This window comes from Benincasa hispida, chromosome 8, assembly GCF_009727055.1.
Source record: "Benincasa hispida cultivar B227 chromosome 8, ASM972705v1, whole genome shotgun sequence".
NCBI lineage: Eukaryota > Viridiplantae > Streptophyta > Magnoliopsida > Cucurbitales > Cucurbitaceae > Benincasa > Benincasa hispida.
Window position 1 is genome coordinate 21,611,887 of NC_052356.1, and position 26,735 is coordinate 21,638,621.

General features: G+C 36.0%; 1 protein-coding gene across 2 annotated transcripts; it reads left to right on the plus strand.

Moving 5' to 3' along the window:
* The first annotated feature begins 1,680 nt into the window (after positions 1-1,680).
* On the plus strand, positions 1,681-25,546 carry LOC120083067 (E3 UFM1-protein ligase 1 homolog). 2 transcript variants are annotated; one of them, XM_039038596.1, is made up of 20 exons: positions 1,682-1,980; positions 2,372-2,683; positions 2,765-3,031; positions 3,584-3,631; positions 15,072-15,137; positions 15,234-15,337; positions 16,293-16,386; positions 16,470-16,526; positions 17,268-17,706; positions 17,795-17,949; positions 18,123-18,188; positions 18,279-18,347; positions 18,444-18,536; positions 18,702-18,767; positions 19,780-19,826; positions 19,916-19,979; positions 20,347-20,424; positions 20,518-20,580; positions 23,757-23,849; positions 25,164-25,546. In XM_039038596.1, the coding sequence occupies exons 1-20, from the start codon at positions 1,807-1,809 to the stop codon at positions 25,254-25,256; spliced, it is 2,448 nt and encodes an 815-aa protein (XP_038894524.1). In that variant the 5' UTR covers positions 1,682-1,806; the 3' UTR covers positions 25,257-25,546. The 2 variants fall into 2 exon arrangements, with proteins under 2 accessions (XP_038894525.1, XP_038894524.1); XM_039038597.1 differs by lacking the exons at positions 19,780-19,826; positions 19,916-19,979; positions 20,347-20,424; ... (1 more) ...; positions 23,757-23,849; positions 25,164-25,546 and adding an exon at positions 19,604-19,756 and having other exon boundaries at positions 1,681-1,980.
* Positions 25,547-26,735: the final 1,189 nt, after the last annotated feature.

The following is a 26,735-nucleotide window of genomic DNA, read 5'->3' on the forward strand; positions in this document are numbered from 1 at the left end:
TAACCGAGGAGCTTTGTTTATTGGATATGAGTAAATGCCAGAATTAAATAACACTTGTTTTATTCATTAAACAATATGTATCTTTACAAAACAACGAGACTCCGAGAGAATTAGGACACCAATCCCAATATTGACTTCATCCAATAGACCGATAGTTTCAATTGATTAACCATTCGACCGATTAACTTGATTACATAAGCCAAGAAGCCTAATGTTCAAGTATCCTTTTTCGAGCTTAATATTTTCTCACACCCAATTATTAACCCAATTCTCGTTGTAATTAACTAACACGTGTGTCACTAAGGTTCTTCATTATAAACCTTTATTGCTTTTCTATCATTCTCATGCCTAATTGAACAATAGCTTTGAAGCAACTCTTATCAAAGAGTACCTCTAAACGGAAGCAAGATCGTTCCAAAATTCATTTGACAGAAATACCGCAACCACGATCAAACAAACAAGTTATGCATTTAACAACAAATTGCGACATGCTTAGAACAAAACTTAAATACAAAGGAACAAGAGACATACCAGTTGAAGAACTCTTATTCTCTTTAAATCTTGCTCTCGTCAAGTTAGCAACTTTCGCTGTCGCTGAGATCGTCAGGTCTATCGTCCACAAAATCTCGCTGTCGTCTACCACCAAACGAACTTCTCACGAACTGGCAGCAAAGAGGACACAACCACTTGGAACCTTGGTATTCTCGGAGTGAGAATCCAAGAGGTGTGGGCTCTGTTGGATTTGGTAGAGGGAAGGAGGAAGGAATGATCGTTTACCACGACCAAGCAAGTGGGAGATATCTAAAGTCTATCGATAGACGGGTGCTTGATCATTTAGCAAAAGGTGCACGATCGTTTAGTAAAAAGGGTCTGATCGTTTAGACAATCGTTTAGTAAAATCGCTTGGGCACGCGATAGTTTAGAAAAGTCTATGTGATCGTTTAGGTAATCCGCGCGTGTACATGATCATTCAGGACAACTTGAGCTATCGTGTAGGCTTTCGTTTACTAGACGATGGGCAGTGTACTAAATCGGGGAGCGATTATCTGATCTCTTTGCAAAATGAAAACCATTTTCATTTTATCCTTCAGTTATGAAAACTAATTGCAACCTCCCACTATCTCATTTGGTTACGGAGAAAAAATCGCGAACAATTATCTTATAATTGTTTAATTAGAAATAAATATAATCATATTATATTTATAACCTATAGTTTAATATCACATCATATGCAACATATAAACCATAATTCTTTTCTCCTTCACTAGATATAAATCATATATATCTCATTTTCATCCAATTAATGTATCTCATACATCATGTCAACTATATCATATATAATCGACCAGTTTAATCATTATCATATATAATCAAACTCCCTCTTGTCAATTTGAACACCCAAAAACTGATTTTCAACTTAAATCCATTGAGCTACCAATGAGACCTTATGGACCTGTGACTTGAAGCTCCAACGATACTTGGATATGGACCTGCGGCTTCGTTATGATGGTGTCAAATGACATAATCTTGTAATCATTATATTTTTGTTATATTCAGAAAAATAAAATTAAAAGTTATAGAATAATATTTTTCAAGTACTATCATGCGACCAAATTAATATTAAACCTTAAAAAACAAGAAAATCATTTTTAATTAATTAAAAATATTGAAAAAGTATCCCAATTCCAATTTCCAAACAAGTATCCATCTAAGAAAACAAAATTCGATTTCAGTTCCTTCGTCGAAGTCGATTTGTATGTGTGCTTTGGCTCTGTTTCTTGCGCGCTCTGTGATCCCAACGGCAACATGGACGATGAATTGCTAGAGCTTCAGAGACAGTTCGAATTTGCGCAACAAGCCAAATCAAGCATTCGACTATCGGAAAGAAACGTTGTGGAATTGGTCCAAAAGCTTCAAGAGCTTCGTATCCTCGATTTCGAGCTCCTCCACACCGTCACCGGCAAAGAATATATCACTCCTGTACGACTATGTTTCTCTAATCGCATATAATTTTATTCAATCATACACTTGTTAATCGCATAATGCAAACAATTTTATTACAGATATATCTGATTATGTTAAACTGATGAATGCAATTGAAATTTCGTTAACTTGTCCAAATTGTACATTTTGAAGCTGCTTGGTCTGATTTTGCTCCCTCTTCGTAAGAAGCTTACTTCTTGAAATGTGGGATATATGCCAGTATCGACTTGGGATATATTAGGTTTTGAACAATGTGTTTTGCTGAAATGGAAATCTTCAAATTTCTTGTGTAATTTCTTTTAGCTGGAAGGAGAGATTATCGCAACTCAATTCTAGTTCATTTTGGACTGCAACTTCTTTTGTTCTAATGGCTTTTAGTACAAAATAGGAGCACCTGCGGCGTGAAATATTGGCTGAGATTGAGAAGTTAGGACGCATTTCTTTGATAGATCTTGCGGATACTATTGGTGTGGATCTATACTATATCGAGAAGCAAGCTGAACAGATTATATCAGATGATCCACGACTTACATTGATTCAAGGGGAAATAATATCTCAATCTTATTGGGATTCTGTGGCGGAAGAAATAAATGAGCGGCTTCAGGAGTCTAGTCAAATTGCTTTGGCTGAAATTGCTGCAGAGTTGCAAGTTGGTTCTGAATTGCTTGCATCGATGTTGGATCAACGGCTTGGGACGCTGGTAATTTCTGTTCTGCTATTATGATCAGCCAAATTTAGGATAAAAGTAAAAAAAAAATTCCCTGTGGTTTTGTGAATTTAGGTAAAAGGTAGGCTCGAAGGTGGTCAGCTATATACCCCAGCATATGTTGCACGAGTTTCTGCCATGGTTCGTGGTGCCACCAGAGCTATTACTGTTCCGACAAATTTAACTGTCATATGGAGCTCTTTACAGCAAATCTTGCAAGGCATTGACGGAGCTAGTGGCATAGCTGTTGATGGTTCATTTTTCCAGTCCCTTTTTAATGCAATTGTCAAGGAAAATGAGATTCTTGGATCACTTCGCGCTGGTGTTCATTGGACACCAAATGTATGCAATTTGACTTTCAATTTGTACATTTGCGTTTTTTATGGGAAATTTTCATAGATAAAAAAATGTTACAGAAATAACAAAAAAAAAAAAAAAAAAAAATAAATAATAAACACTGATAGACTTCTATCAGCGTCTATTGGTGATAGACTTCTATAAATTTTATCATTGATAGACACCGATAGACTTCTATCGGCCTCTATAAAAAAAGATTAAAATTTTGCTATTTTGTATAAATAGTTTCCCTTATTTTTCTATTTTTCAAAATCCCCATTTTTTTTTATCGAATGCTTATTTGCAGTTCAGTTATCTTCATATTTTTTCATGAGAAAAGCATGTGCTAGCTGATTGTCTGCTAATCATGGTAGTTATTTTTAATTACAATGGGGGGAAAAAAAACTAAAGTAGTTGGCAAGAAAGGAGATGAAAAAGAAAGAATCTGGGTTTATAAGAGAATAGATACGGCAGTAGTCATATATAGATTTCTTCAGTTCCTCATCTATATTTGAAAATCTAATGCAGTTGTTTGGTTAATGTGGAATTATAATGCAGATATTTTCCATTGCTCAAAAAGAATCCATAGATTCTTTCTTCTCACAGGTACAGAGCTCTTATTATTCTACTGTATTTATGTTGTGGAATTATGAGTATGAATTTCTTTCTCATTTCTAGAATCAATTTTGTGTATCAATTCATTTGAAAGGAAACATGGACTTCCTTTATGATACTCTTAAATATGAAGCTTGCGTAAATATTTGATTTTCATCCTGCTTCTATATGAATTTCTTTAATTACTCTCCTTAGTTTAGGTCAACTGGTCAATTAGTTAACTATTTTATAATCTCTTTTAGCTTTGAAGTGGAAGCCTTTATTTTTCCTTCTCTTTTTGGTAATTTTATGCTATTTATATGTTTGTCATTCTTAATAATAAAACACATGCATGGAGGTTATATATATTTTATGGTCAGTCGAGTGCCTAACCTTGCACATCACAGAATATACATTAAATCTTTGTAACTTATATACATATATTATAGTCAGTCCTAGTATCCTAATATTATTTAGATTTTAGATAAAAAGGTAGGTTATTTTATAATATGGGCGCTGTAATGACCACGAACTTTAGAAGGAAGGTTATGATTTGGTGGGCCAGGCAAAATGCAAATGAGTGGGCAGGATACAAATGTTAGGAACCAATGTAATATGGGCTACCTTTGTCCCACATCGGTTAGAATGGGATGACCAATGTGGTACTTAAATGCTTTGCTCTCTCACATCAAACTCATGGAAAAACTGAAGGGTTTGAAGTTCTATATTACATTATTAGTATTGTGAAGCGGAACAAAGAATCTTTTAGGAATGTGATTGATATGAAGCATAATATTCTTCAGCAGATCGTGCATATTGTTGAAGTTGAAGAGCAATGGCTTATTTCACCTAAGGTAATTGATGAAAAAACAAGGTTAAAAGCTTCTTTGCCGAAGTTAACCATTAGCGAGCAGTGGATTTTGAGGCAAAAGTGTAAGATAAAAAGGCTAAAAGAGAGGGATGAAAACACCTCCTTTTTTCATAGATGGTTTTTGGCAATGAAAAGTTGAGCCTTTATTGCTACTCTTGAAAGCGAGTCTGTGGAGTTGTTATCCTTTGAAAAAGAAGTAGAAAAAAAGATTAATGGTTTCTACCAGAATTTATATAAGACAGATAATGGGCCTTAGTTTACGGTGGATGGGATTGATTGGGATCAAGCGGTGAGTTTGGAGAGTTCCTTTGAAGAGGAAGATATCCGTTAAGCGATCAAAGAAATGGGCATCCTCAAATCCCCTGGTCTAGATGGGATGACATGGGAGTTTATAAAAAAAGAAATTGGAAAAATTTGAAGGCTGACTTAATCTAAGTGTTCCATGAATTTTTTGAAAATGACATCATCAATAAATGAGCTAACAACCAGGGTTGCCGAAATAAAAAGAAAAAATGCTCTCCCCTCTCTCCTCCCTTTCTCCCTCCCCCCGTGCCCTCCTTTCCGACCACCCCACCGGAGCTCATCATGCCCTCCCATGCCTTCCTTCCCTTTGACCGCCTCCCTCACCCTCTTCCTTTTGCTCACCCTCCAGCCCCTTCCCTCCTCCCGTTCTTCTTTTGTACCCTGTTTTTGCCCTGTTTCCAGCCATGGCCTTTAAATCCTGCCGCATCCTTGACCACACCTTCCTTATGGGGCAAGAAGGATCCGACTTCCTTTTAAAATATTTAAAGAAAGGACAGTCCATTCTTCTCTCCTTAACCTCAACTAAATGGCTCTTTGAGAGTTTTCGTACTTCTATATGGTTCCACCTTTGAATTCTTCTTATTAAAGGAAAGAGTTGATCAAAGCTTCATAAGGCTGGCCAAATTTCGTGCAAAGGAGAAATGGTTTGTAGAATGTGCTGTTTGGCCAATCACAGGAGGAAGAAAGAATATCTATGTCCCATTCGGCATTGAAAAAGCAGGTTGGCAAGATTTTAAGGATGTGATCGAAGGCTGCATCCAAAATTTCAGAGCACCCCCTGATTTCCAAGTTAGTTCTCCTTCACTTTGTCCCTCCCCTATTCAGAGGCCGGCCAGTAGTAACAGTCCTGCTCTCCCCTCTTGTGGTAATTCCTCTTCCGAACCTTTAGAAGCTCCCTGCTCCCCTTAACTTCTCCCCTTTCACCTTCCCCTGTTCCACCCTCAAAGAATCAAAGTAACCGCTCTTTCTGGACGAAGAAGAATTGTGATGTTTTGCCTGAAGATTTTAGTAATTTATGGATTATTTCAAGACTTCTTGCATCAAATGGGTGGAAGGAAATTGCCAAAGAACGAAGTGTCTAGGCACCAACGTTGTCATCAACCCTCTGTTTGCAGACAAGGCCCTCGTCAAACTCAGCCAAGGAGACCTCACCGAAAAAGTGCCAATACAGGGCAAATGGATTAAGTATGGCCCTTTTCATCTTCTACTGGAAAAATGGAATCCCCTTAGTCATGGAAGACCCTCAGTAATGCAAGGTTATGGGGGATGGATTGCAATAAAAAATCTTCCCCTAGATTATTGGTGTAGAAGTGCCTTTGAGCAATTGGGCTTATTTTGGTGGACTAACTGCAATTGCTTCAGAAACTCTTAATCTCATCAGCTGTTTAGAAGCTAAAATTCAAGTCAGGAAAAATCTATGTAGATTCATGCCAGCCACCATTGAAATTAAGGATGAAATTCGTGGAAGTTTTTACTTAAATTTTGGTGATATTACTTGCTGTCATCAGCCTACAAAACTACCTTTTAAAGTTCTGTTTAAGGACTTCTCCAACCCAATAGATTTAGTTCGAATACAAGAAGTCCTGAAGGATGAAGGTGTCACTTCCCAAATTGATTTAATTGATTTATCCGATTGGTCTTTCCTATTGTCAACCAAGTCCAAGCCAAAGTTCTCAAGAAGTCCAAATGCAAGAGCGGAAAAGAAGGAGTTCCATAAGCCACAGACTTTGAATTTCAATAGGGGAGAATCAGGGGAAGACGAAAAGTCACCACCTTTGGGTTTAATTAGTAATAACCCAGAATTTCAAAAGTCTTCATCCTTGAAAGAGGAGTTAAACCGCCCTTTTAAGCCCTGACGAGGGAAATCTATCAAGGATGGAAGTTGAAAAGTCCCCCTCCCCTGCCTTGTAGCTGCAGTCCTCCGAGAGGAATTTTTTTAAACTAAAGGAAGTTGAAAAGTCTTCTGACTTAAATGCACCACCAGCGAAGGCACCTAGTGTTAGTACTAAGGCCCCTCGTGTTCCACGGCCCGACTTTAACTCGCCTTCTGCCATTAAGAAGAAAGAGAAGGGATTCCCAGCTGACCTCTCCCTTTTTGAAACTGAAAAGACACTCGCGCCAAAAAGAAAAAAGAAAACAAAGTTATTTTTCCCTTGCAATGTGGTTGTCCCTTCAGCCTCTTCCTCTTCTGAGCATGCCTTAACCACATCCGAAACCCAACGCGACTTCAAGCCTTTTCTTCTCCCGTCCCCTGCCTCAGCACATAACCATATCTCCCCCTTTTAAACCACCCCCCCCCCCCCCCCCCCCCCCCCGTCCTAACAGAGCAGCCGATTCCTTCTTGCCTATGCGTCCCACAAGCCTCCTCCTCCCTTTAGTACTAAACCACCTCCTAAACCCTACAAAGCAAACCATAAGCGGCTGCATAGAGCACGCCACCCCTCTTGCCTCTTCAAAACTTTTCCCAAGCATTTTATCAAAAGAAAGTATCTAAAGGAACATTCCAAAAGCCTTGGCTTCACCCCCAAATCAGTGTCTGGTTAGCTCCAAGAAGCCAGGAATCCTTCATTTCCAGAACACCCTCTTTTTACAAGGTCAGAAAGTCAAATTTCTCTCCTCCCATCCAACCTGGAGGGGCCATTCCTAAAAGGAACTCCCAATTTTCCCCCAGAAGCTTCAGTAATCAAAGAGAAGGATAGCCCTCTTGACTTCCCTTTCAGTATTAGTAGTAAGGAAACTGATTGGATCAACAATTCAAGAGATCAAGAAGAGCCAAAAACAGAAGCATCCTTGCTTGTTGACCAAAATACTCTGTTTCAAACAGAGGAGGACATTATTTTTTAGGTAAAAGCCCTTAGTCCTACCCACCCAACCCCCCATCAACCCCTTCTGACCTCCCAACACATCTATTGAGTATAGTCACTAATTGCAACCTAATTCTGGATTGAATTTTGGTTGGCCCTGAACCCTGATTTCGAAAAAGATGAAGATAGTATCCTGGAATACAAGAGGCCTCAAAGATAGTAATAAAAGGCTGGTCCTTAAACGATTCCTAAAGAAAATTAACCCCTCAATAGTGCTAGTTCAAGAATCCAAAAAAGAAAATTTTGATGCAAGTTTTATTAAATCTATTTGGAGTTCCAAAGATGTCGGATGGGATTTTGTTGAATCTTTTGGTGCTTCTGGCGGATTGTTGACAATGTGGGACACAAATATGATTTCGGTATTAGAAACCCTCAAAGGTGGTTACTCCCTTTCAATAAAATGTACCACTTTTTGTAAAAAGATTTGTTGGGTCACTAAGGTATATGGGCCAACCGACTACAAAGAAAGAAAATTTATGTGGGAAGAACTACTTTCCTTGGTAGCTTATTGTGAAGAGGCATGGTGCATGGGTGGTGATTTTAATATCAATAAGATGGGCACATGAGAGATTCCCCTTGGGTCGAAGCACTAGAGGTATGAGAAAATTTAATAAGTTCATTGAGCAAGCAAAACTCATGGAAATTCGGTTGAGTAATGGGAACTTCACTTGGTCAAGGGAAGGTGTCACTGTTTCAGGATCCTTAATAGACCGGCCCGAATTTTTTCAGATCACTACGCAATTTTACTAGAAGCCGGTTCTTTCAGCTGGGGTCCCTCATCTTTCAAGTTTTGCAATAGTTGGTTACTCAACAAAGAGTGCATCCAAATTATAGAGAAAGCATGGTTTGACAGTAAAGCGCATGGATGGGCTGGATTTGTACTAAATCAGAAGCTGAAAGAAGTCAAAACAGCAGTAAAGGTGTGGCATTACAGCAATAAGGAAGAACTAAAAAAGAAAGAGGAGAGGCTGCTAGCAGAAATTGAAAAATGGGACACTCTTGCTGAGATTTCCCCCCTTTCCAGCAGTGACTATGCAGTTCGGTCTTCATCAAAATCAGAACTTATGGCCTTATATAGGCGGGAAGAAATCAACCTATTACAGAAAAACAAGTTAAATTGGCTCAAGCAAGGAGATGAGAATACAAGCTTTTTCCATAGATTCTTGGTAGCAAAAAAGAGGAAAAACTTTATAAATGAGTTAGTTGATGAGCAAGGAGTGCCAACAAAGTCGAGTGCAGAAATTGAAAGCCTAATAATCAATTATTACAGCAGTCTTTTTCTAAAATCCCCAGGGCAGAGGCATCTTCCAATAAACTTAGATTGGTCTTGTGTGAATTTGAATTAGAATCTTTTCTTGGCAAACTAATTTTTCAGCCACAGAATCTCTCAGCTATACAAGCCCTTGGGCAAAAAGCCAAAGCTCAGTGCCCTATGGCTTCTCTTCAGAAATTCTTGCTGAAATTTCTGTCTCTTCTAAAGTTCAAGCTTGCCAAGATACCTTTGATGACTTCTAGCAAGAATGCGTAAAGATCAATGCTTGCATAAAGACAACTTCATATGTTTGATCCAAAAGAAGAAAGTAGCAATTAAGGTCAGTGATTCATGACCCATTAGCTTACCTCCTTAATATACAAAGTCCATTGCTTAAGGTGCTAGCTGCAGAAGATTGAAAGGATTATAGCCCAACATGTATTGCTCCCTCCAATGGCATCATTAGAAGAAGACAAATTTTGGATCCCATCCTTATAGCCAATGATCTGTTGGGAGTTATACAAAAAAGAAGAAGGGAAGGATCCTTAAACTTGATATGGAGAAAGATTTGACAGTTTAATTGGGAAAGCAAAGCTCCAGGCCCCGATGGCTTCACTTCAGAATTCTTGCTAAAATTTTGGTCTCTTCTAAAGTCAAGCTTCCAAGAATACCTTTGATGACTTCTACAAGAATGGTAAGATCAATGCTTGCATAAAGACAACTTCATATGTTTGATCCAAAAGAAGAAAGTAGCAATTAAGGTCAGTGATTACAGACCCATTTACTTAACCTCCTTAATATACAAAGTCATTGACTAAGGTGCTAGCTTGAGAGAATTGAAAGGGATTCATGCCGCAATTATTGCTCCCTCCCAATGCATTCATAGAAGGAAGACAAATTTTGGATCCCATCCTTATAGCCAATGAATCTGTTGAAGAGTATACAAAAAAGAAGAAGGGAAGGATCCTTAAACTTGATATGGAGAAAGCATTTGACCGAGTTAATTGGGATTTTCTAGAAAAAGTGTTACGGTCCAAGAATTTCAATCAGAAATGGATAGAATGGATCATGGGATGTGTCAAAAACCCACTTTACTCGATCTTCATTAATGGGAGACCAAGGGGAAGAGTGGTTGCTTCAAGAGGGCTAAGGCAAGGTGATCCCCTCTCCCCTTTCCTTTATCTTCTAGTCAGCGAAGTATTGAGTGCTTTAATTTCCAGACTCAACCAATCCGACATTATTGAAGGTTTTTTATAGTAGGTAAAGAGCAAGTTCAAGTCTCCATACTCCAATTCGCGGATGATACCTTACTGTTTTGCAAATATGATAGTTCTATGCTTTTAAAACTTAAACATATATTGGAGTTCTTTGAATGGTGTTCAGGGCAGAAGGTAAATTGGGATAAATCAACCCTCTATGGCATCAATGTGGACGATAGTGACCTCTTTAATACAGCAACATCTTTGAATTGTACGGCTGACCATCTTCCTTTTTATTATCTAGGGTTGCCTCTAGGGGGTTACCCGAAAAAAGCCTCCTTTTGGCAGCCGGTCCTAGACAAAGTACAAGCTAAACTTGACAAGTGGAAGAGATTTAATCTATCTAGGGGAGGAAGAGCCACTCTATGCACTTCAGTCCTCTCAAACCTTCCAATTCATTACTTGGCCATCTTCCTCATGCCCGAAGGAGTAGTATCTAAAATGGAAAGGATAATACGAAGCTTCTTTTGGGAAGGCAACAAGGGCAGCAAGCAAAATCACTTGGTTAAATGGGAATTGGTTAAAAAACCTATAGCAGATGGTGGTCTAGGCCTTGGTGGTTTCAGATCTATGAATACAACACTCCTTGCTAAATGGGGATGGAGATTTTTCAATGAGGAAAACTCTCTTTAGGGCAAAATTATAAGAAGTATTCATGGTAAAGATGCATTTGATTGGCATACAGCAGGAAAAGGTGGTAGAAGCTTGAAAAGTCTATGGATTAGCATCTCAAAGACTTGGCTTAAGGTAGAATCTTTGGCCACTTTCAAGCTTGATAATGGCAGCCGAATTGCTTTCTGGTTAGACACTTGGGAAGGATCTTCCCCTTTCAGCACCCTTTATCCAAGCTTATTCAGAATCACCATACTTCCCAATGGTTCAGTTGCTGATCATTGGGACAGTAGTATAGCTTCTTGGTCCATCACCTTCCGAAGGTTGCTCAAAGATGAAGAAGTGTTGGCCTTCCAAGACTTGTTGGAAAAAATTGTAAGTAGAAGTCCTTCTCACTCTTTTGATAAAAGAGTGTGGTCCATCTCAACCATTGGCCTCTACACCGTTAAATCCCTTAAAGTATACAAACACCATTCTCCCCTTGGAAAAGCCCCTCTTCTCGGCTATTTGGAAAACAACGAGTCCAAGAAGAGTCAACATTCTCATTTGGATTATGCTTTTCGGTCAGCTGAATATAGCTGAAGTTCTTCAAAGAAAACAACCAGCATCCTCCCTTTCTCCCTCAGCTTGCCCTCTGTCTCCAACACAGTGAGGACTCCCTTCACCTCTTCTTTACTTGCCCTTATTCAGATTGGTGCTGGAAAAAACTGCTGTGTTTTTTCAACTTTTCATGGACCTTGTGCAATGATTTCAAAAGCAATGTGTTACAGCTCCTAGCCGGCCCTAATCTCCACAACTCCACCCGTCTGCTATGGTGTAATGCAATAAAAGCCCTCTTGGCAGACCTCCATAACAAAGCTATTAGATGCCAAGACCGTTTTGAAGCCGCCCGCCGTCAAGCCTCCTCTTGGTGCATCCTCTCCGATCCCTTCCTTCCCTATAGTCTTTCAAATTTCAATCTCAACTGGGGGGCCTTCATCTTCACCCCCCCTTCGGACAGTGTTTAACACTGCCGGATTTCAGCATTACTCTTGTTCCCCCCCACCCCTTTTTCGTTGAACTTTTTATTTATTTCCATAAATTTTAGGCCACTGTGTTGGCTTTGTTTTTAGATCTTTATTTTCGATTTTACTACGGTTATTGTTCCCTCATTTTGTAATCTTCTTATTGTCTTTCCCAGTTATAGGTTTGAATTGGAAGTGATGAGGGTGCTAAGGGAGTGTCAACCTAGTTAAGACGTCCGGGTGCACCTCCTGATCCTTTTAGAAGCACTTGTATTTCCGTTTTGCTCATTGTATAACTCTCTTGTACTATGAGCCTTAGCTCTTCTCTATATATTAATATAATGAACCGTTTCCTTTTTTTAAAAAAATAAATGAGCTAACAACATTAAGCGTCGGAGGCCCTTTTTTAGTTTTTTGGTGGTATGCCCTTTGAAGGGCAAGCAAAGATTCTTTGGTCTAGTGGGGTCTTTGCTCTTCTTTTGAGACTTTGGTTTGAAAGGAATTCAAGAATCTTCAACAACTATGAGTCCAATGGGGAGGTGTTTTGGGATCCCGGATCCTGTCATTCTTTGTGCTTCTTCTTGGCCTATTAATCTAATTTTTTTTTGTAATTATAGTCTATCTCAAATTGTCATCAGTTGGGCTTCTTTTTTTGTAACAATTTGGGGTGTGGGGATATCTCATATCCCTCTCTTTTTGTAACCAATCTTTTGATAATGAAAGTTTGTTTCTGAAAAGAAAAAAAAACCCCTAAGAAGAAGATTGTCCCGAGAGTCAGTGACTTTCGACCCATAAGCTTGATCTCCCCTTCGTATAAAATCATAGCATATACAGCTAAAGTTCTTGCTGAAAGACCTAAAAAAACCCTTTCTAATACAATAAGTGATTGTCAGGTTGTCTTTGTGAAAGGCAGACAAATATTGGATGCTATCTTGGTGGCGGCTGCAGAGATGGTAGAAGATTGAAAAGCTTCTAACTTTGTCCTAAAGCTTGATTTAGAGAAGGCTTATGATAAGGTTAGCCGAAATTTCCTTGATGCGGTTCTGAAATTGAAAGCCTTTGGTAGAACTTGGAGAAAATGGATTAGGGGTTGTTCAAAGTCCACCAACTTCATTTTGTTCAATGGAAGACCGAGGTGAAATTTTCAACTTCTAGGGGTCTGAGGCAGGGAGATTGATCTCCCTTTCTTTTCACCATTATTGGAGATACTCTTAGTCTAACAATTCAATTTTGTCTTGAGAAAAGGATTTTGAAGGGTTTTATTGTCGTGAAAAACACTGAAGTTATCATTCTTCAGTATGCTGATAAATGATAATACAGTGGTTTTTTACCCAGATGAGACTTCTCTTTTGAGAAATTGGTGGGATATTTTGCATATTTTTTGGGATGGTTCTTGTCCGACGTTGAATGTGGCTAAAATCTCACCTATGGGTTTCAATATGGGTAAGGAGGAAGTTGAACAATAGGTCGAAGCGTTTTAATGTAAAATGGAAGCTTTTCCAATTAATTACCTTGGTATTCCTTTAGGCTGGAATCACCGCAGAAAATCTTTTTGGGATCCGTTGATTCACCAAGGCAGTTGGATGTTTGGAGAGGTTTGAATTTGTCTAAAGGAGGGAGAGTGGCTCTTGTGCAATCAGTTCTGAATAGCTTACCAATTTATCTTTTCTTTCTTCTAAGGTCCTCGAAGTTGGTCATTCATGTGCTGAAGAAAATTCTTAGAATTTTTTTCTGAGTTGGTGGTATGTACAAACCGGGAAGCAATCTTGTTAACTGGGAGTAAACAACCTTGCCTATTCCCCTTGGAGGGTTGGGGGTCGGGCCTCTAACACACTGCAACCCCTCTTTCTCACCAAATGACTGTGGAGATTCAGGCAAAGCAAATCCATTATGCAAAAGGGTTATTGCTAGTATTTATGGGAGGCCCCTTTTGGTTGGGCAACTGTTGAGTTTAAAAAGAAAAGCAGAAATAGTTCGTGGTGGACATTGCTAAGAACTATCTTCTTCCTTTCTTTCTTTTCTTTTTATATTTAATTTTTTTTTTTAAAGAAAAAAAAAAGAGAAAATTTCAAGATGAATTGTGGGAAAACCATTTGCTTTTGGGAAGACATTAGTGTGGATCAAAACCTCTGAAGGAGAAATTCCCTGACCTGTTTGTTGTCTCTCACAAAAAAGAGGCCTCCATTTAGGATTGTTGGGATAATGATAGACTAGCTTGGAATGGGCCTTTGAAGAGCTCTTTTTGAGAGAGTTAAATAGTTGGGTAGCTTTGGTAGATAGACATAATGTCGTGCAGCTGGGGGAAGGAATGGACAAAATTTTATGGTCCTTAGAGGTATCTGGAAGTTATTCATGTAGATGGCTTTTCAGTCTCTTTCTTATAAAATTCCCACTTTTGATTCGAACCTAATTAGTTCGTTTTGGAAGAACTAATGCCAAGAGTGTCAAAGTTTTTCTTTGGTTGGTGGCCTTCAAAAGTCTAATTATTGATGATAGATTGCAAAGAAAATAAAGAGGTTGGTCTCTTTCCTCGTGAAGGTGTAGGCTGTGTTTAGGAGGAAGTGAATCAATCGACCATTTGTTTCTTCATTGTGTTTTTACCACTCAGGCGTGGAATTTTCTGGAGGGGCTCCTGGGGATTTCTCAAGAAGGTGGATGACTGGCTTTGGGAGGGAATGAATGGCTGGAATTTAAAAGGAAAAGCCAAGGTGGTGGGGAGCTATGTTTTTAGAGCCCTCCTATGGCATCCTTGGAAAGAAAGGAATGCAAAAACCTTTGAAGATAAATCCTTACAGTTTGATATTTTTGTAATTTTCTACGAAATTCAGCTTCTTTGTGGATATTGTTTCATACTAAATTATTTTCCAATTATAATCTATTGATCTCTAGGGAGGTTCCTCTACCCCGGCCCTTAGGTTGTACCTTGCCCCTTTTTGGAATATACTGCTTTGATGTTTCTTATAAAAAAAAGTGCATAATACATATACTATCTTATGTATTAGGTGAGTTCTTATTAATATTTTGCCTAAATTTTCTACTATCTTTCTTTCTGCTTTCATCTTCTCCCTCCAAATCCATATGGAAAGGGATTTTTTTCATCTCTTATCCAAAAACAAAAAATGTACTTCCTCTCATTTTATGCTAGAGCCTATTAGTTACACTTTTGCAAGATTTAATTGTGCCTATAACTCAAAACTTGGAGAAGTTGGGGCTTATGAGAGCTTTGGGAAATATTTTTCCTCAGTAATACTATATGCTCATTTATGTTATTTTATAATTTAATGCAGAATTCTGTTATAAGCTATGATTTTCTGCGAAAACTGGGGATTCCCAACCCCATTCAGTTCTTGCAGGTATTTAATTTCTTTTATCTTGAGTTTGTGTTTTAAAATAATGGAATTTCTGTGCTTACATCATAAACTTATGATAGAGATCTTTCCTCATTCTAGTCCAGATATCCTGATGGAATACCTTTAAGCACTACATTCATTCATCCTTCAATAATTGAAATGTTGGATTCTACCGTTGAAGATATCCTTGAGCGTGGTAGCTGGTAAGGCTTATCTTGTTGTAGATTTGTAATATAGTTAACTTGTCTTTTGTATTTGTTGTTCATAAATATTTGGAAACCATCATGGGTTGGCCTAGTGGTAAAAAAGGAGACATAGTCTCAATAAATGACTAAGAGGTCAAGGGTTCAATCCATGCTGGCTATCTACCTAGGGATTAATTTCTTATGAGTTTCCTTGACACCCAAATATTGTCGGGTCAGATGGGTTGTCCTAGGAGATTAGTCAAGGCACGCATAAGCTAGACCGGGCACTCATGGATGTTAAAAAAAAATAAATATTTGGAACTAATTTCATTTTAAAACATTATTTAGACCTATAAATACCCAAGGGCTGAAAGGAACTTGATAGGAATGTCTTACAATAGATTTTCCTTTATTTATAACTCTTTCTTAATGATTAATTTACCTTTTATGTAAACAGTTATGTGCATGTTTTTGTTAGACCTCCAATTATAAATACATATAAGAGAAAGGGTAGAAAGTGAATTGTACCTAAGATCCTAAATGAAGAAGAGAATAATAGTGTAATGGGGGGAAATAACCATGAGAAGGGACCACCATGAGGCTGTAGGAAGGTAGGATGACAGTGAGGAGGGACCACCATGAAGCTATATAACTAAATAAGGAAGGTTGCAGGAAGGAGGGATTTTAGTAAAAGGCTGAAATAGCTTTTTGGGGAAGGAGAGTCTAACAGCCCTCTCGAATTGGCTGGTATCGATTGTTTTCTTTCTCTTCTACATTGATCTACGTCCTTGTGTGAAGATCGAGTACTTTTTCATTTCCCTTTTTGTACTGGCAATACAAGCCTTTTTCCATATATCATTATATCTACATCAGAGCTTGTGCTCTGTTATTTGTCTTGGTTGTGTTAGGTTTTACTGAGTGCAGGGAACAGATACCTAACAGTTTTCCTTACATGTGTTTTCTAATGGTGCAGGACCAATTCTCTTCTTGTACTTCCTTCGTCATTTGAGCCCCAAGATGCTTCTAAAATTTTGTTATCTTGCCCATCTGTTCAGGTAGCTCTAAAGGTGAGCATAATTGTGAAGTTGTGTTATTGCTCATTTAACAACATGGAGAACTATAAGATTGTTATGTTTCTCTTGCTTTGCAGTCTAATAAAGCTCTCATATTTGGAGATTCATTTATATTCAGCAATATTTTTATCAAGGTATGGCTTTTTCTTTTATAATTTTGTTGTCCTTCAGTTTCATAAAAAGAATCTACGGATTCCTTCCATCTTAATTTGAGTTGTAATTCATTACTAGATGTTAGTTGCTTTTTATTGGTGCAGGGATAAACACCCTTTTAATCATTTTAGCTTGTCTTATTTAGTCTCCAATTGGAAATGTTTCTTGTAATTGCCTAATGACTTTTGGAGTTCTTCCATTCTTCATTAATCGATGAAATGTTTCTTATCTAATAAATAAATAAATAAATAATAATAAAAAAAGATGTTAGTTCTGTACTAGTTTACAATCAGTTAACTAGTCTTGCCAGGATTGCTAGATTATACCATGCTGGAAAAGTGCTTGGGGACTTTGGAGGGTGAGTAAGGTTTGTGGTTGTTACATGATAGCTTCGGAGGTTGATTGTTGAACAAACTTTATCAACCATTTTGAATGATTTGAGCGTTGCATTGTAGATCTCGTCATCGGACTTTAACTTGACCTATATTCTTTCCTTTGTCTCTTATCTCTCTTCTCTGAAAATTAAGGAGTTTGCATTTGTAGCCACATCCCCAAATTATGTGAAATTTGTGGTCAAATTTCCTAGAAGATGATGGATAAATGACTCTTAAAAAGTAACATAAAACTAGTATGGAACATTGAAAGAACTCTTGAACTTAGTTCCATTCTTTTACTTATTTGTTTAAATTGGTATATTACACAATCTTGTATCTTCATACCAGGATCTATATGGTCGCATGGAGAAGGAGATGGAGACCATAAATGTCCCAGGATCTTCTACTGGCATTTCTTCTGTAGATTCACTGAGCAGTAGTAAATTTGGAAATGATCCAAGCATGTCTGCTGAGTCAATTGAAACGGGAAATGATATTGGTAAAACTGGAGAGATCGTGGAGAAAAAGTCAAAGAAAAAGAAGGGTAAATCATTTGGAAATACTCAATCTATAGCTGCCGATGGTGCTCTAGATGACCACGAAACTTCAATGAAATCCAAGAAAAACCAGAGGAAAGCTAAGGCTACATCCAATGTGCAAGTGGCAGAGACTAAAGCAGGGGGTAAAAAGGAATCAGTTAAAGCAAAAGAGAACAATATTAATTACCCTACCGAAGAATGGGTTATTGAGAAGATCAAGACGCTGATACCTGATCTTGAGGAACATGGTTTGAAATTTGTTTTCAGTGGAACTCAAAATTTTGTAGTATTTTGCTTTCATTTTGGTACTTGTTCTGACATACCAAATTATATTAGGCATAGATGATCCTGCAATAATCCTCCAACCTTTGGTAAATCATCTTAGACCTATGCTGAACAATTCATGGAAGGAGAGAAGGAAGGCACTATTTACGGAAAATGCAGAAAAAATGAAACGCTTACTTGACAATACCCAACAGAAACTTGACGAGGTAAATACAGTTATATTGCCCTATGTTGGTGGTATCATATGAATATTTGATTTCAACTTTGCATTCATTCTGTTTTTAACGGGTAATAAGTTTGTGAAGTTTGTGATATATTATTGAAAACCTACACAGAAGAAAATTGTATGTTAAGCGTAAGCTTGCATTTTTCCATGCAGCCTTTCTTAAATTTGCAGCTGTACGAAAAAGCTTTAGATTTATTTGAAGATGACCAGTCAATTTCTGTAAGTAAAAAGTTTGGTAAATAATTTTATAAGAGATGTGAATGTGAACTGGGTATGATCACAAAAGGGATATTGATAATGCTTTTACAGGTCATTTTGCACCGGCATTTGTTAAGAACAACAGCTGCACCAATCGTGGATATGCTTTTTCATAACTTGGTAAAGTTATAAACTCTTTTAATACTTTAATTGGATCCAGAGTGATTGATGAGATAATAATTAGTATTTTCTTTGTGCTGTGGATTTCTAATGTAGGACTTGTACAAAAAGTTGAAGAATGGAATAGAAGTTGCAGAATTGCAGAATTCTGAATCAGTCTCACTTAATACAGGAGAAAGAACTACAATTGTATGAACAAAAACCTTTACATGAATCATGATATAACAATTTGGAAAAGAAAAAAAAAGGACAGATTATCATGTTCTTTCTTTCTTTTAAAACATCTAAGACACTTGAGCTTGTTTTCATGAAACAATATGTTTAGAGTCGTAATTATGTACCTGTGCTTTTTAGGCTAAGAGCTTTCCTGGATCTCTATCAAATAAGGCTGTCACTGCAGCTGAAGCTTTGGAAGGGAAGGTAAGTGATTGATTGCCAAGAAGATAATGGTCGTTGTGACATGTATATTATTATTTTTTATTTGAAATAAAGCAAAACAAAATAAAATAAAAACCTATTGTTGAGAAATTGAGAATGATTTTCAATACTTTGGAAAATTTTTTGTTAGATAATTTGTCATATTTCTTCTTCCACATGGTCTGTCTCTCTGTCTTTTTGTTTTTGCATTTTTTTGCATTTTTTGTTTTTCTTTTTTGTTTTTTTGTTTTAAATGTTCCTTGTATTCTTTCGCTCTTTCTCAATGAAAGTATAGTTTCTCATCAAAGAATACTGATTACTAAAGTCCTTGTCTGTCTTTTTATTTCCTTTTTTCCATCTTGTCTTATCTTCTGTTCCTAGATTTCGACAGCCACCTGCCAACATCTGTGAACTCTGAAATTGAACATTAAATCTCAACAAAATTTTCTATTGTTGTCTAACATCACTGTCACTTTTTTCACTCACATTTGTTTGTTTGTTAGAGAACAATGCGATACCATTTCTTTTCATTCTTTTTTAAGAATTAAATCAAATTATAAACTTCATTTTCAATCAGGTATGTTCATTTTGTTGTACTTGATTTAATTGGAAAACTTCATTTAGTACATAAACTGAATATTCAGTTCAACTTAAGTTGGATTTTGTATTTTATGCCTTTTCAAAATGAATAAATTTTACAACCATATTTATTTTATTTGAAAAGATAAATTAACATGTTTTTTTTTCTAAGTTTCTTCCTGCAGCACTAAAGCTTTATTCCTTTATCGCTAAAGTTGCCACTTGTTTGGTTTTCTGAAATCATTATTTTGGCTTTTCAGCATAGTATTGATTCCAGCAACTGTACTCGTTGTAGATATAGCGTACCTGTTTAATGCAACTTATCTATTGAAGAAGCTGGTGTATCTGTGTTCTAGCATCTAAGTACTAATTAATAATTTGGAAGGACAATGTATGTGAATGTTATGACCCAGAGTTTTAGTGTTCTATTTAACAGCGGGTGGAGACCTTCATAAGTGCACTGGGGGATTTAGTAGAAGAGAGGTAGCCTTTGTATTTATTTAGTATTTACCTCCATAAGAACGTAGTCATTACCACACTTTGCTGAGCATATGAATCTGCATTTGGTTCAGTGGATTGATCTTGAAAAAACTTGACAAGAAATTGGAGAGGACTCTTCTGCATTCATATCGTAAGGTAAGATATTCTGTAAGTCTGATTTTATTGTTCCAAAGTTTGAGACTTTTGGACTCCCATTACTACGAGATTTTATCATTTTACTCAGTTTTTTTCTTTCCAAATAACGATTTCTTTCATAATACAAATGTACAACATTGGTTCTTAAGTAACTAGGACTTAAAATTTCAATTTAGGAAAGAAGTCTATATTAAGGAAAGAATATTACATCTTACTATCTGGAATTATAACAATCATAAAGACCTAACAGCTAAGGTAAAAAAGGCAACTGTAGATTATTTATAATAAAGTTGTTAAAATGAGTTCTCATTCGACACTCTTCCTCAATCACTATTTTTTTTCTTCTTTTTTGTTTTTCAATGGTCAGGAGTTGACATCTCAAGTTTCTGCTGAAATGGATCCAATTGCTCTTCTACCCAAAGTTGTTTCTCTTCTTTACATACAGGTTCGTTAAGCTTGACTATAAAATGAATTAAACTAATTGTTCACATAAATCTCTTTGCTCTTCGGCTTGTTGATCTGGTTTTCTTTTGAATAGATTCATCATAAAGCTCTTCAAGCTCCTGGAAGGGCAATCTCTGTTGCTATTTCTCGCTTGAAGGTATGTTTTCGTAAAAATTGATTAAAAAATGATAAATTTGTTGCCTGGTTCGTAGAATATCCAGCTGTTATCTATTTTTTTTTATCAGAGTAATTGTGCTTGTGGAAATGAAATAGAAAATTATTGTGCTCATATGTTCATTGGGTAAGAAACTTAGAGTCCGATTTATAGACAAGATAGCAAGAATTTCCTGTTGTACTCATGGAAACCAAAATGTCACTATATTTAGCTATTCATGCTGTTGGGCCTTGCTGCAAGAACTACTGTTTGCAGAACTTAGTGTTAGGGCTATGAAAAGCAAGTTTTTTATGACTGAAAATGGGGAATAAGTTGATTTAACTACTGGAATTACACTTTCGAGAGGTAGATTTGAGATCTTTCCTCTTGGTCATGCGACACATGCAAAAGATAGGATAAAGTGACTACAATACAAGTAATTGGTCCATATAGGTTTAAAAATCTTTCTTCAATCATTATGTTAGAGCATAGGTTTTTATCTCCGTACTTAATATTTTCAAATTAGTTGCTGCAATTTTGTAGGTTTGGTTGAGAGCAATATCAACAAGTACTGATGTGAGGCGGCTAGAATTCTAGACTAGACTCAAGCTTTTGAACTAGTTTTGAAAACAATACTTGTTTGGCTTTTTCATTTTTAGGAAACTCTGATCTTTTTTAGACTGAACAAAAAAACAAAAAAACAAAAGGAAAAAAAGGAAAAATAACCAAAAAAAAAAAAAAAAAAAGAGGAGGGAAGGGACAGAAGGCACAAACCCTGGGCTGGGATGAGGGAAACAAATCTTGTTGGGCTTTTTTATTAAGCACTACATTTAGACTAAAGACCGAATTTCATCCAAACAAAATGAATTTTGGAAATAGAGCTATAGTTTTTTTTCTTTATTTCCTTCCGCTACTCCATGTTAGCTAGCATGTAATCCTCAAGGAGTCGTAGATGCTCTCTTCAAATAATTTTGACTGAATTTGAGGGAATTCTTCTCAGCATGAATTTGCTGAGAAGACTAGCTTTCCTTTTATTAATATTTTGGAGAAAATGCAACATAAACTGTGCTGTTGGACTTAGAATTACTCTCTTATTTCCAAAGGAGGTAGACATGCCTATATTCAATCAATTCTCTCTAGTATGCCACTTTACTTGCTTTATTCAAATTACCTTGTAAGGTAGCCAAGTTGATTGAAAAGTCCTTCAAAGAATTTTTCTAGGAAGGTGCAAAGGTTGATGGTAGTATGCACAGTGTCAATTGAGAAAATACCCAGTTAACCCTCCAAATGGGTGGTCTGGGAATTGGTAGTCTTAAGCACATAAATTCAGCATTATTAGCCAAATGGATTTGGCATTACCTCTGTGCGGAACAAGCTCTTTGGAGGAAAATTGCTTAAGCAAAATATTATCCAACCCTTGCCAACTATCAGTGACCTATTTCTTCTACTCCTGATTCAACCAAAGCTCCTTGGAGATCCATTTCATCACTGAATACTTTGGTTAGGAGTCATGCTGTTCTTGTCATTGGTGATGGTCAACGGCAATGCACTCTTTTTTGGCATGATACCTGGTCTCGAGGCGCTGCTCTTGCTTCGCTTTGTTAACCCCTTTTTTTCTTATCCACTATTCCTAGTAACTCAGTGACTAGCATGTGGAACTCTGAAAGAAAATCAGGCTTGGAACCTTGGGCTTTGACTTCATCTTAATGAAGTGGAAATTTCAGAATAACTCACACTGTCTACATTTATCTTTAATCACTTTAAATTCGAGTAAGGCCTCTTGAAGTTGGCCTCTTGATCCATCCAAATACACAGCTTTTGGAGTAGTTGCTCCAGATTAGGGGAAGGGAAAACAATCCTCTGTTTATAGTGTTTGGAAGGACAATTATCGTAAGATAATCTAAGCTTTTTTATGGTAGCTTAGTCATGGTGGCGTAAACACAACGGGTTGCCTTAAAAAACCCTTGTTATATTTCTCTTTCTTCTCCTTGGTGTGTTATGTGCAAAACTCGATCTGAGTCTCATTGCCACCTCTTTAGTACTTCCTGATTTGCTCAAAAGTAATGTAATACTATTTTGGAGAGTTTTGGGTGGTTTATGGTTAGACCTGGAAACATCAGTTGATCTCCTCTCTTTGATTTTTGTGGGACACCCGTTTCCAAAGATGACAAGTAGACTCTTTGGATTGCTCTCGATCGATCCTTTCTTTAGATTCTTGGGCTTGAACAGAATGGATGAATATTCAGTGACAAATCTTCATCTTTTAATAGCTTATTGGATTTGATCTTTTTTTAACTTTATATTGGTGAAAACACATGCATCCTTTTGATTGAAGCTTTCAGTCTTTCTAATTTAGTTTCTAACTGGAGAGATTCTATCATAATCCTGCTAAAAATTCTTCTCCCTTTCTATTTCATATAAATTATTTCTCGCAAAAGGAGAGAGAGATAAAGCTTACCTTTAATTAATAATACTCGGTCAATGATGGACAAAATAATTTGTTACAAAGGCAAATTATGGCATGGAAAAAAAAATCAGAAGAGCATGATTATTAGTGATTGCTCAACGATGCTCTGCATCTTCCAATGCAAATTCCAGTACATTTGGAGAGAGAACGAACAAAAAATATCCAGCTTATTATTCAGACTGTCAGCTCAGCTGCTGCTTTCAACATCTTCCAAAGTATTTGGTTTGTAAATATATGACTTTATGTTCAGTTCATACTTGCTGTTGACTCGTGAAACCTTCACTTTTTGATAGACTAGCCGGCTAGGTTAATCTGTTATCATGCTGTTAGGATACCACCTAACAAGAACACTCAAGAATAACAATGAATGACAAAGAACACTAAAAGATAGATTTGTATTACGATATCAACGAAGAAACTACAATATACCATAGCCTTTTGAGAGGGCAACTCTCTCCCAGAATTTCTTAAAGGAAATCCCATAAAATTCTTCAAACCTTTCTCCCAATCCACTCCCTCTATTTATAACTAAAAGCTCTAACAAATTTACTACCTATTTACTAATATACCCCTTCTAATAGCCATACTAATATTTTACTAATAAAACTACTATTTCCATAACTAGGGGTCTTCCACATGCATAGATTGAATCATTAATTTCATTTGGGACTGCTAAGGCTTCCCCTCTCTGAAGTTATGTGCTAATTTTCAGGATAAACTGGATGATTCGGCATTCAAGATCTTATCAGATTACCAAACTGCAACAGTGACCCTGCTGTCTCTTATTTCAGCTGCTGTCGGTGATGTAAGTAGTATTTTTCCTTCTCAGATTATTGATTTAGCATTTTGACCCTATATGTCTAGACTTGAGCAAAGAGAACAAGAAACTGCCATTGTGAACTAGGAAGACTGAAGTCTTAAGATTTACTAATGTGTTTTTATCCAACATGTAGTAAGCCTCCTGACAATCCAAATCTAGCTGGATACATGCTAGTTACATTAGTGTTAGAGGTCTATAATTCTTTGTTCATTTTATTTTACCATAAAGTCAAACCATACTTGTCAAATGAAAAGGAAAGAGAGGAAAATTATCTGATTTGATAACTATTTGGTTTTTGAAAATTATACCTGTTTTCTCCCAACTTCTTTACAATAGTTTTCATCTTTCATAAGTTCATACTTGAATTTATAGCCAAATCCCAAAAACAATTTTTAAGGCCTTACTTGATAACCATTTGTTTTTTATTTTTGGTTTTTGAAATGTTAACACTATTTTCAATCCACCTATAAGTTTCTTTGTTTTGTTATCTACTTTCTAACAATTTATAAGCTTAATTTTCAAATATCAAATGTTTGTTTCATACTCTCTATGCACTTATATACTTGTCAACGGAGAGAAAAAAAGAGCTTCTACGTTATATATAATTTCAAGTTCTGTTTAACTTCTATTTCTTTATTCTCATTTAAATTATTTTTTCCTCACTACTCGGTGCATTTTTTTTTTTTCACATACTTTTTCTCTATGCTCACTCTTTCACTCACTGTCAACCTTCCCAGCAAATTGTAATATATTTATTATTTCTAAAATAAAAATAAATACATTTATAGAAATTACTTCCTTTTTCACTAAGTGATTGCTTAGGGACCTTAGCGTACGATCTGGGCTGTTTCCCTCTCGACTTTGGATCTTAGCACGCCAAACGTATGTCAATCTTAAAATACTTAAAAAATCCTAAATACAAAATGATTGTGAAGGACATGACATTTTAGTAGAACATAGAAATTTGTTATCAAACATACCTTAAATAATACGTAAATTTGGTTTTGTTTTTGTATTTTTTTCCTAACCATGGTGGTGTGTTCCTGATCTTGTGTCGCTAAAACTATACAATTTAGTGAATAATTTTATGCAATTTGATGAATAATTTTGTAGAAATAATATTAAGATTCAATTATCTTCTCAAAAAATATATATTTATATATATATAGTTCAATAATCTTTTCAGTTTATCTTTTTTCATGTTCTCAAAACAGGAAGCCTTTTCATTTCTTTTAACCTGGGCGTTAGAAATTGCTAAAGAATACACTAATCAGTGTTGCTATACATGTAATCTTTCAGGAAGACGACTGTTCATCTGACAGAATATTGACCAAAAGGGAGTTTTTGGAGAGTCAAATCCCAGCACTTAAAGGGTTGGTTTCATCTACCTAATTACATCATACGATCGATGGTGTCTTGTGGTATCCTATATTGCAAATTTTCAGTAAGTTCTCTAACCTAATACCCTTGGAAACAGAATCACATTGGGTAGCAACACATCGTCTAATGATATCAGAACTCCTTTGACATAATTTTAGGATGACCGACGGTATGTTTTACGTGTATGATAAAGTCGAGAAATTATTGGAATTGGCCTTAAAAATGTGGTTGATCACTCGCTCACTTGTTTGATAAAAGAAACCGCTATAAATAATAACACCATAGCATTTTAAACAATATCATCTATGGCGTTGGTCTAATTTTGAATTTAATAGGCTAATAGGTGATCGTATTTCTTGTTTTTAACCAAGTTTCTTCATATTAATCTGTCTGTAATAGAATGCCAAAAATTTCTGTATTTTGGGGGCAGTTAGCAGTTGCCACTGGTATACTTTCGTGTGAGTAAATAGATGAAATCATACTCTTCTTTAGAAGCTTATAAATTTCGATGGTGTTACTCAAATTAAAGTACGTAGTGGAGTTTGCAGGTGTTATAGTTGTAAATGTGAATTTTATAAAAATTGTATCATTGGAAAAGTTTATATTGGGTGAATATCAATTTGTACTCCTAAATTTTTGTGAGTGTAGCAATTAAAACTCCAAATTAATAATGGTATTAATTTAAATCTTGGTTGAAGTGATGAAACTCAATAGACTCGTATGTGTTAGTAACCTAGATTTTTAAAAATAAAAATTAAGCCTTAAGTAATCATTTTGTTTTTTGGTTTTTGGTTTTTTTTTAAATTTAGGTCTATTTTTCTTCTCATTTCTTATAATGATCTGCATATTTCTTAAGTATAATTGTTGAATTCTTAGTCAAATTTCAAAAATAAAAACAATTTTTTGAAAGTTACTTTTAGTTTTCAAATTTTTATTTGGTTTTTTAAACCATTAGTAAAAAGTAGATAACAAATAAAGAAATTTGGAGGTGAAAGTAGTGTCTATCAACTTGATTTTAAAAAATAAAAAGAAAAAAATCAAATGGTTACTAAATGGGGTATTGGTTTTTTGTTTTCTATTTTTATAAATTAGATCAATAAACATCACTTCCATTTATTAGTTTTTTAGTGTCTTGTTGCCTATATTTTAAGTGTTGGTTCAAAATCAAAACCATTTTGTTTAAGAATAGTTTTTAAAAATTTGGTTTGTTTTAAAAAATTGGTTAGTAATTCAAATGTTTACCTAAAAAATATTAAAAATTAAGGACGAAAACAAATGTAATTTTCAAAAATTAAAAAGAAAGGGCAAAATGTACTTTTGGTTCTTGAAGTTTAGATTTTATATTTATTTGACACTTGAAATTTTAAAATTGCACTTAGTCCTTCGCGTCTGTAAAATAGTTGTAAATACTTCCTAACTTAACTTTTAAGTTATGTGCTTACGTGATGACATATTAATTGTTTTTGGACTTGAAAAATCAATTAAAAATGT

Coding starts and splice junctions, on each gene's coding strand:
- LOC120083067 (XM_039038596.1), top strand. CDS start 1,807: ATGGACGATGAATTGCTAGAGCTTCAGAGACAGTTCGAATTTGCGCAA. Junction 18,348..18,443: donor ATATGCTTTTTCATAACTTG/GTAAAGTTATAA, acceptor TTTCTAATGTAG/GACTTGTACAAAAAGTTGAA. Junction 18,768..19,779: donor CTGAAGCTTTGGAAGGGAAG/GTAAGTGATTGA, acceptor TCTATTTAACAG/CGGGTGGAGACCTTCATAAG.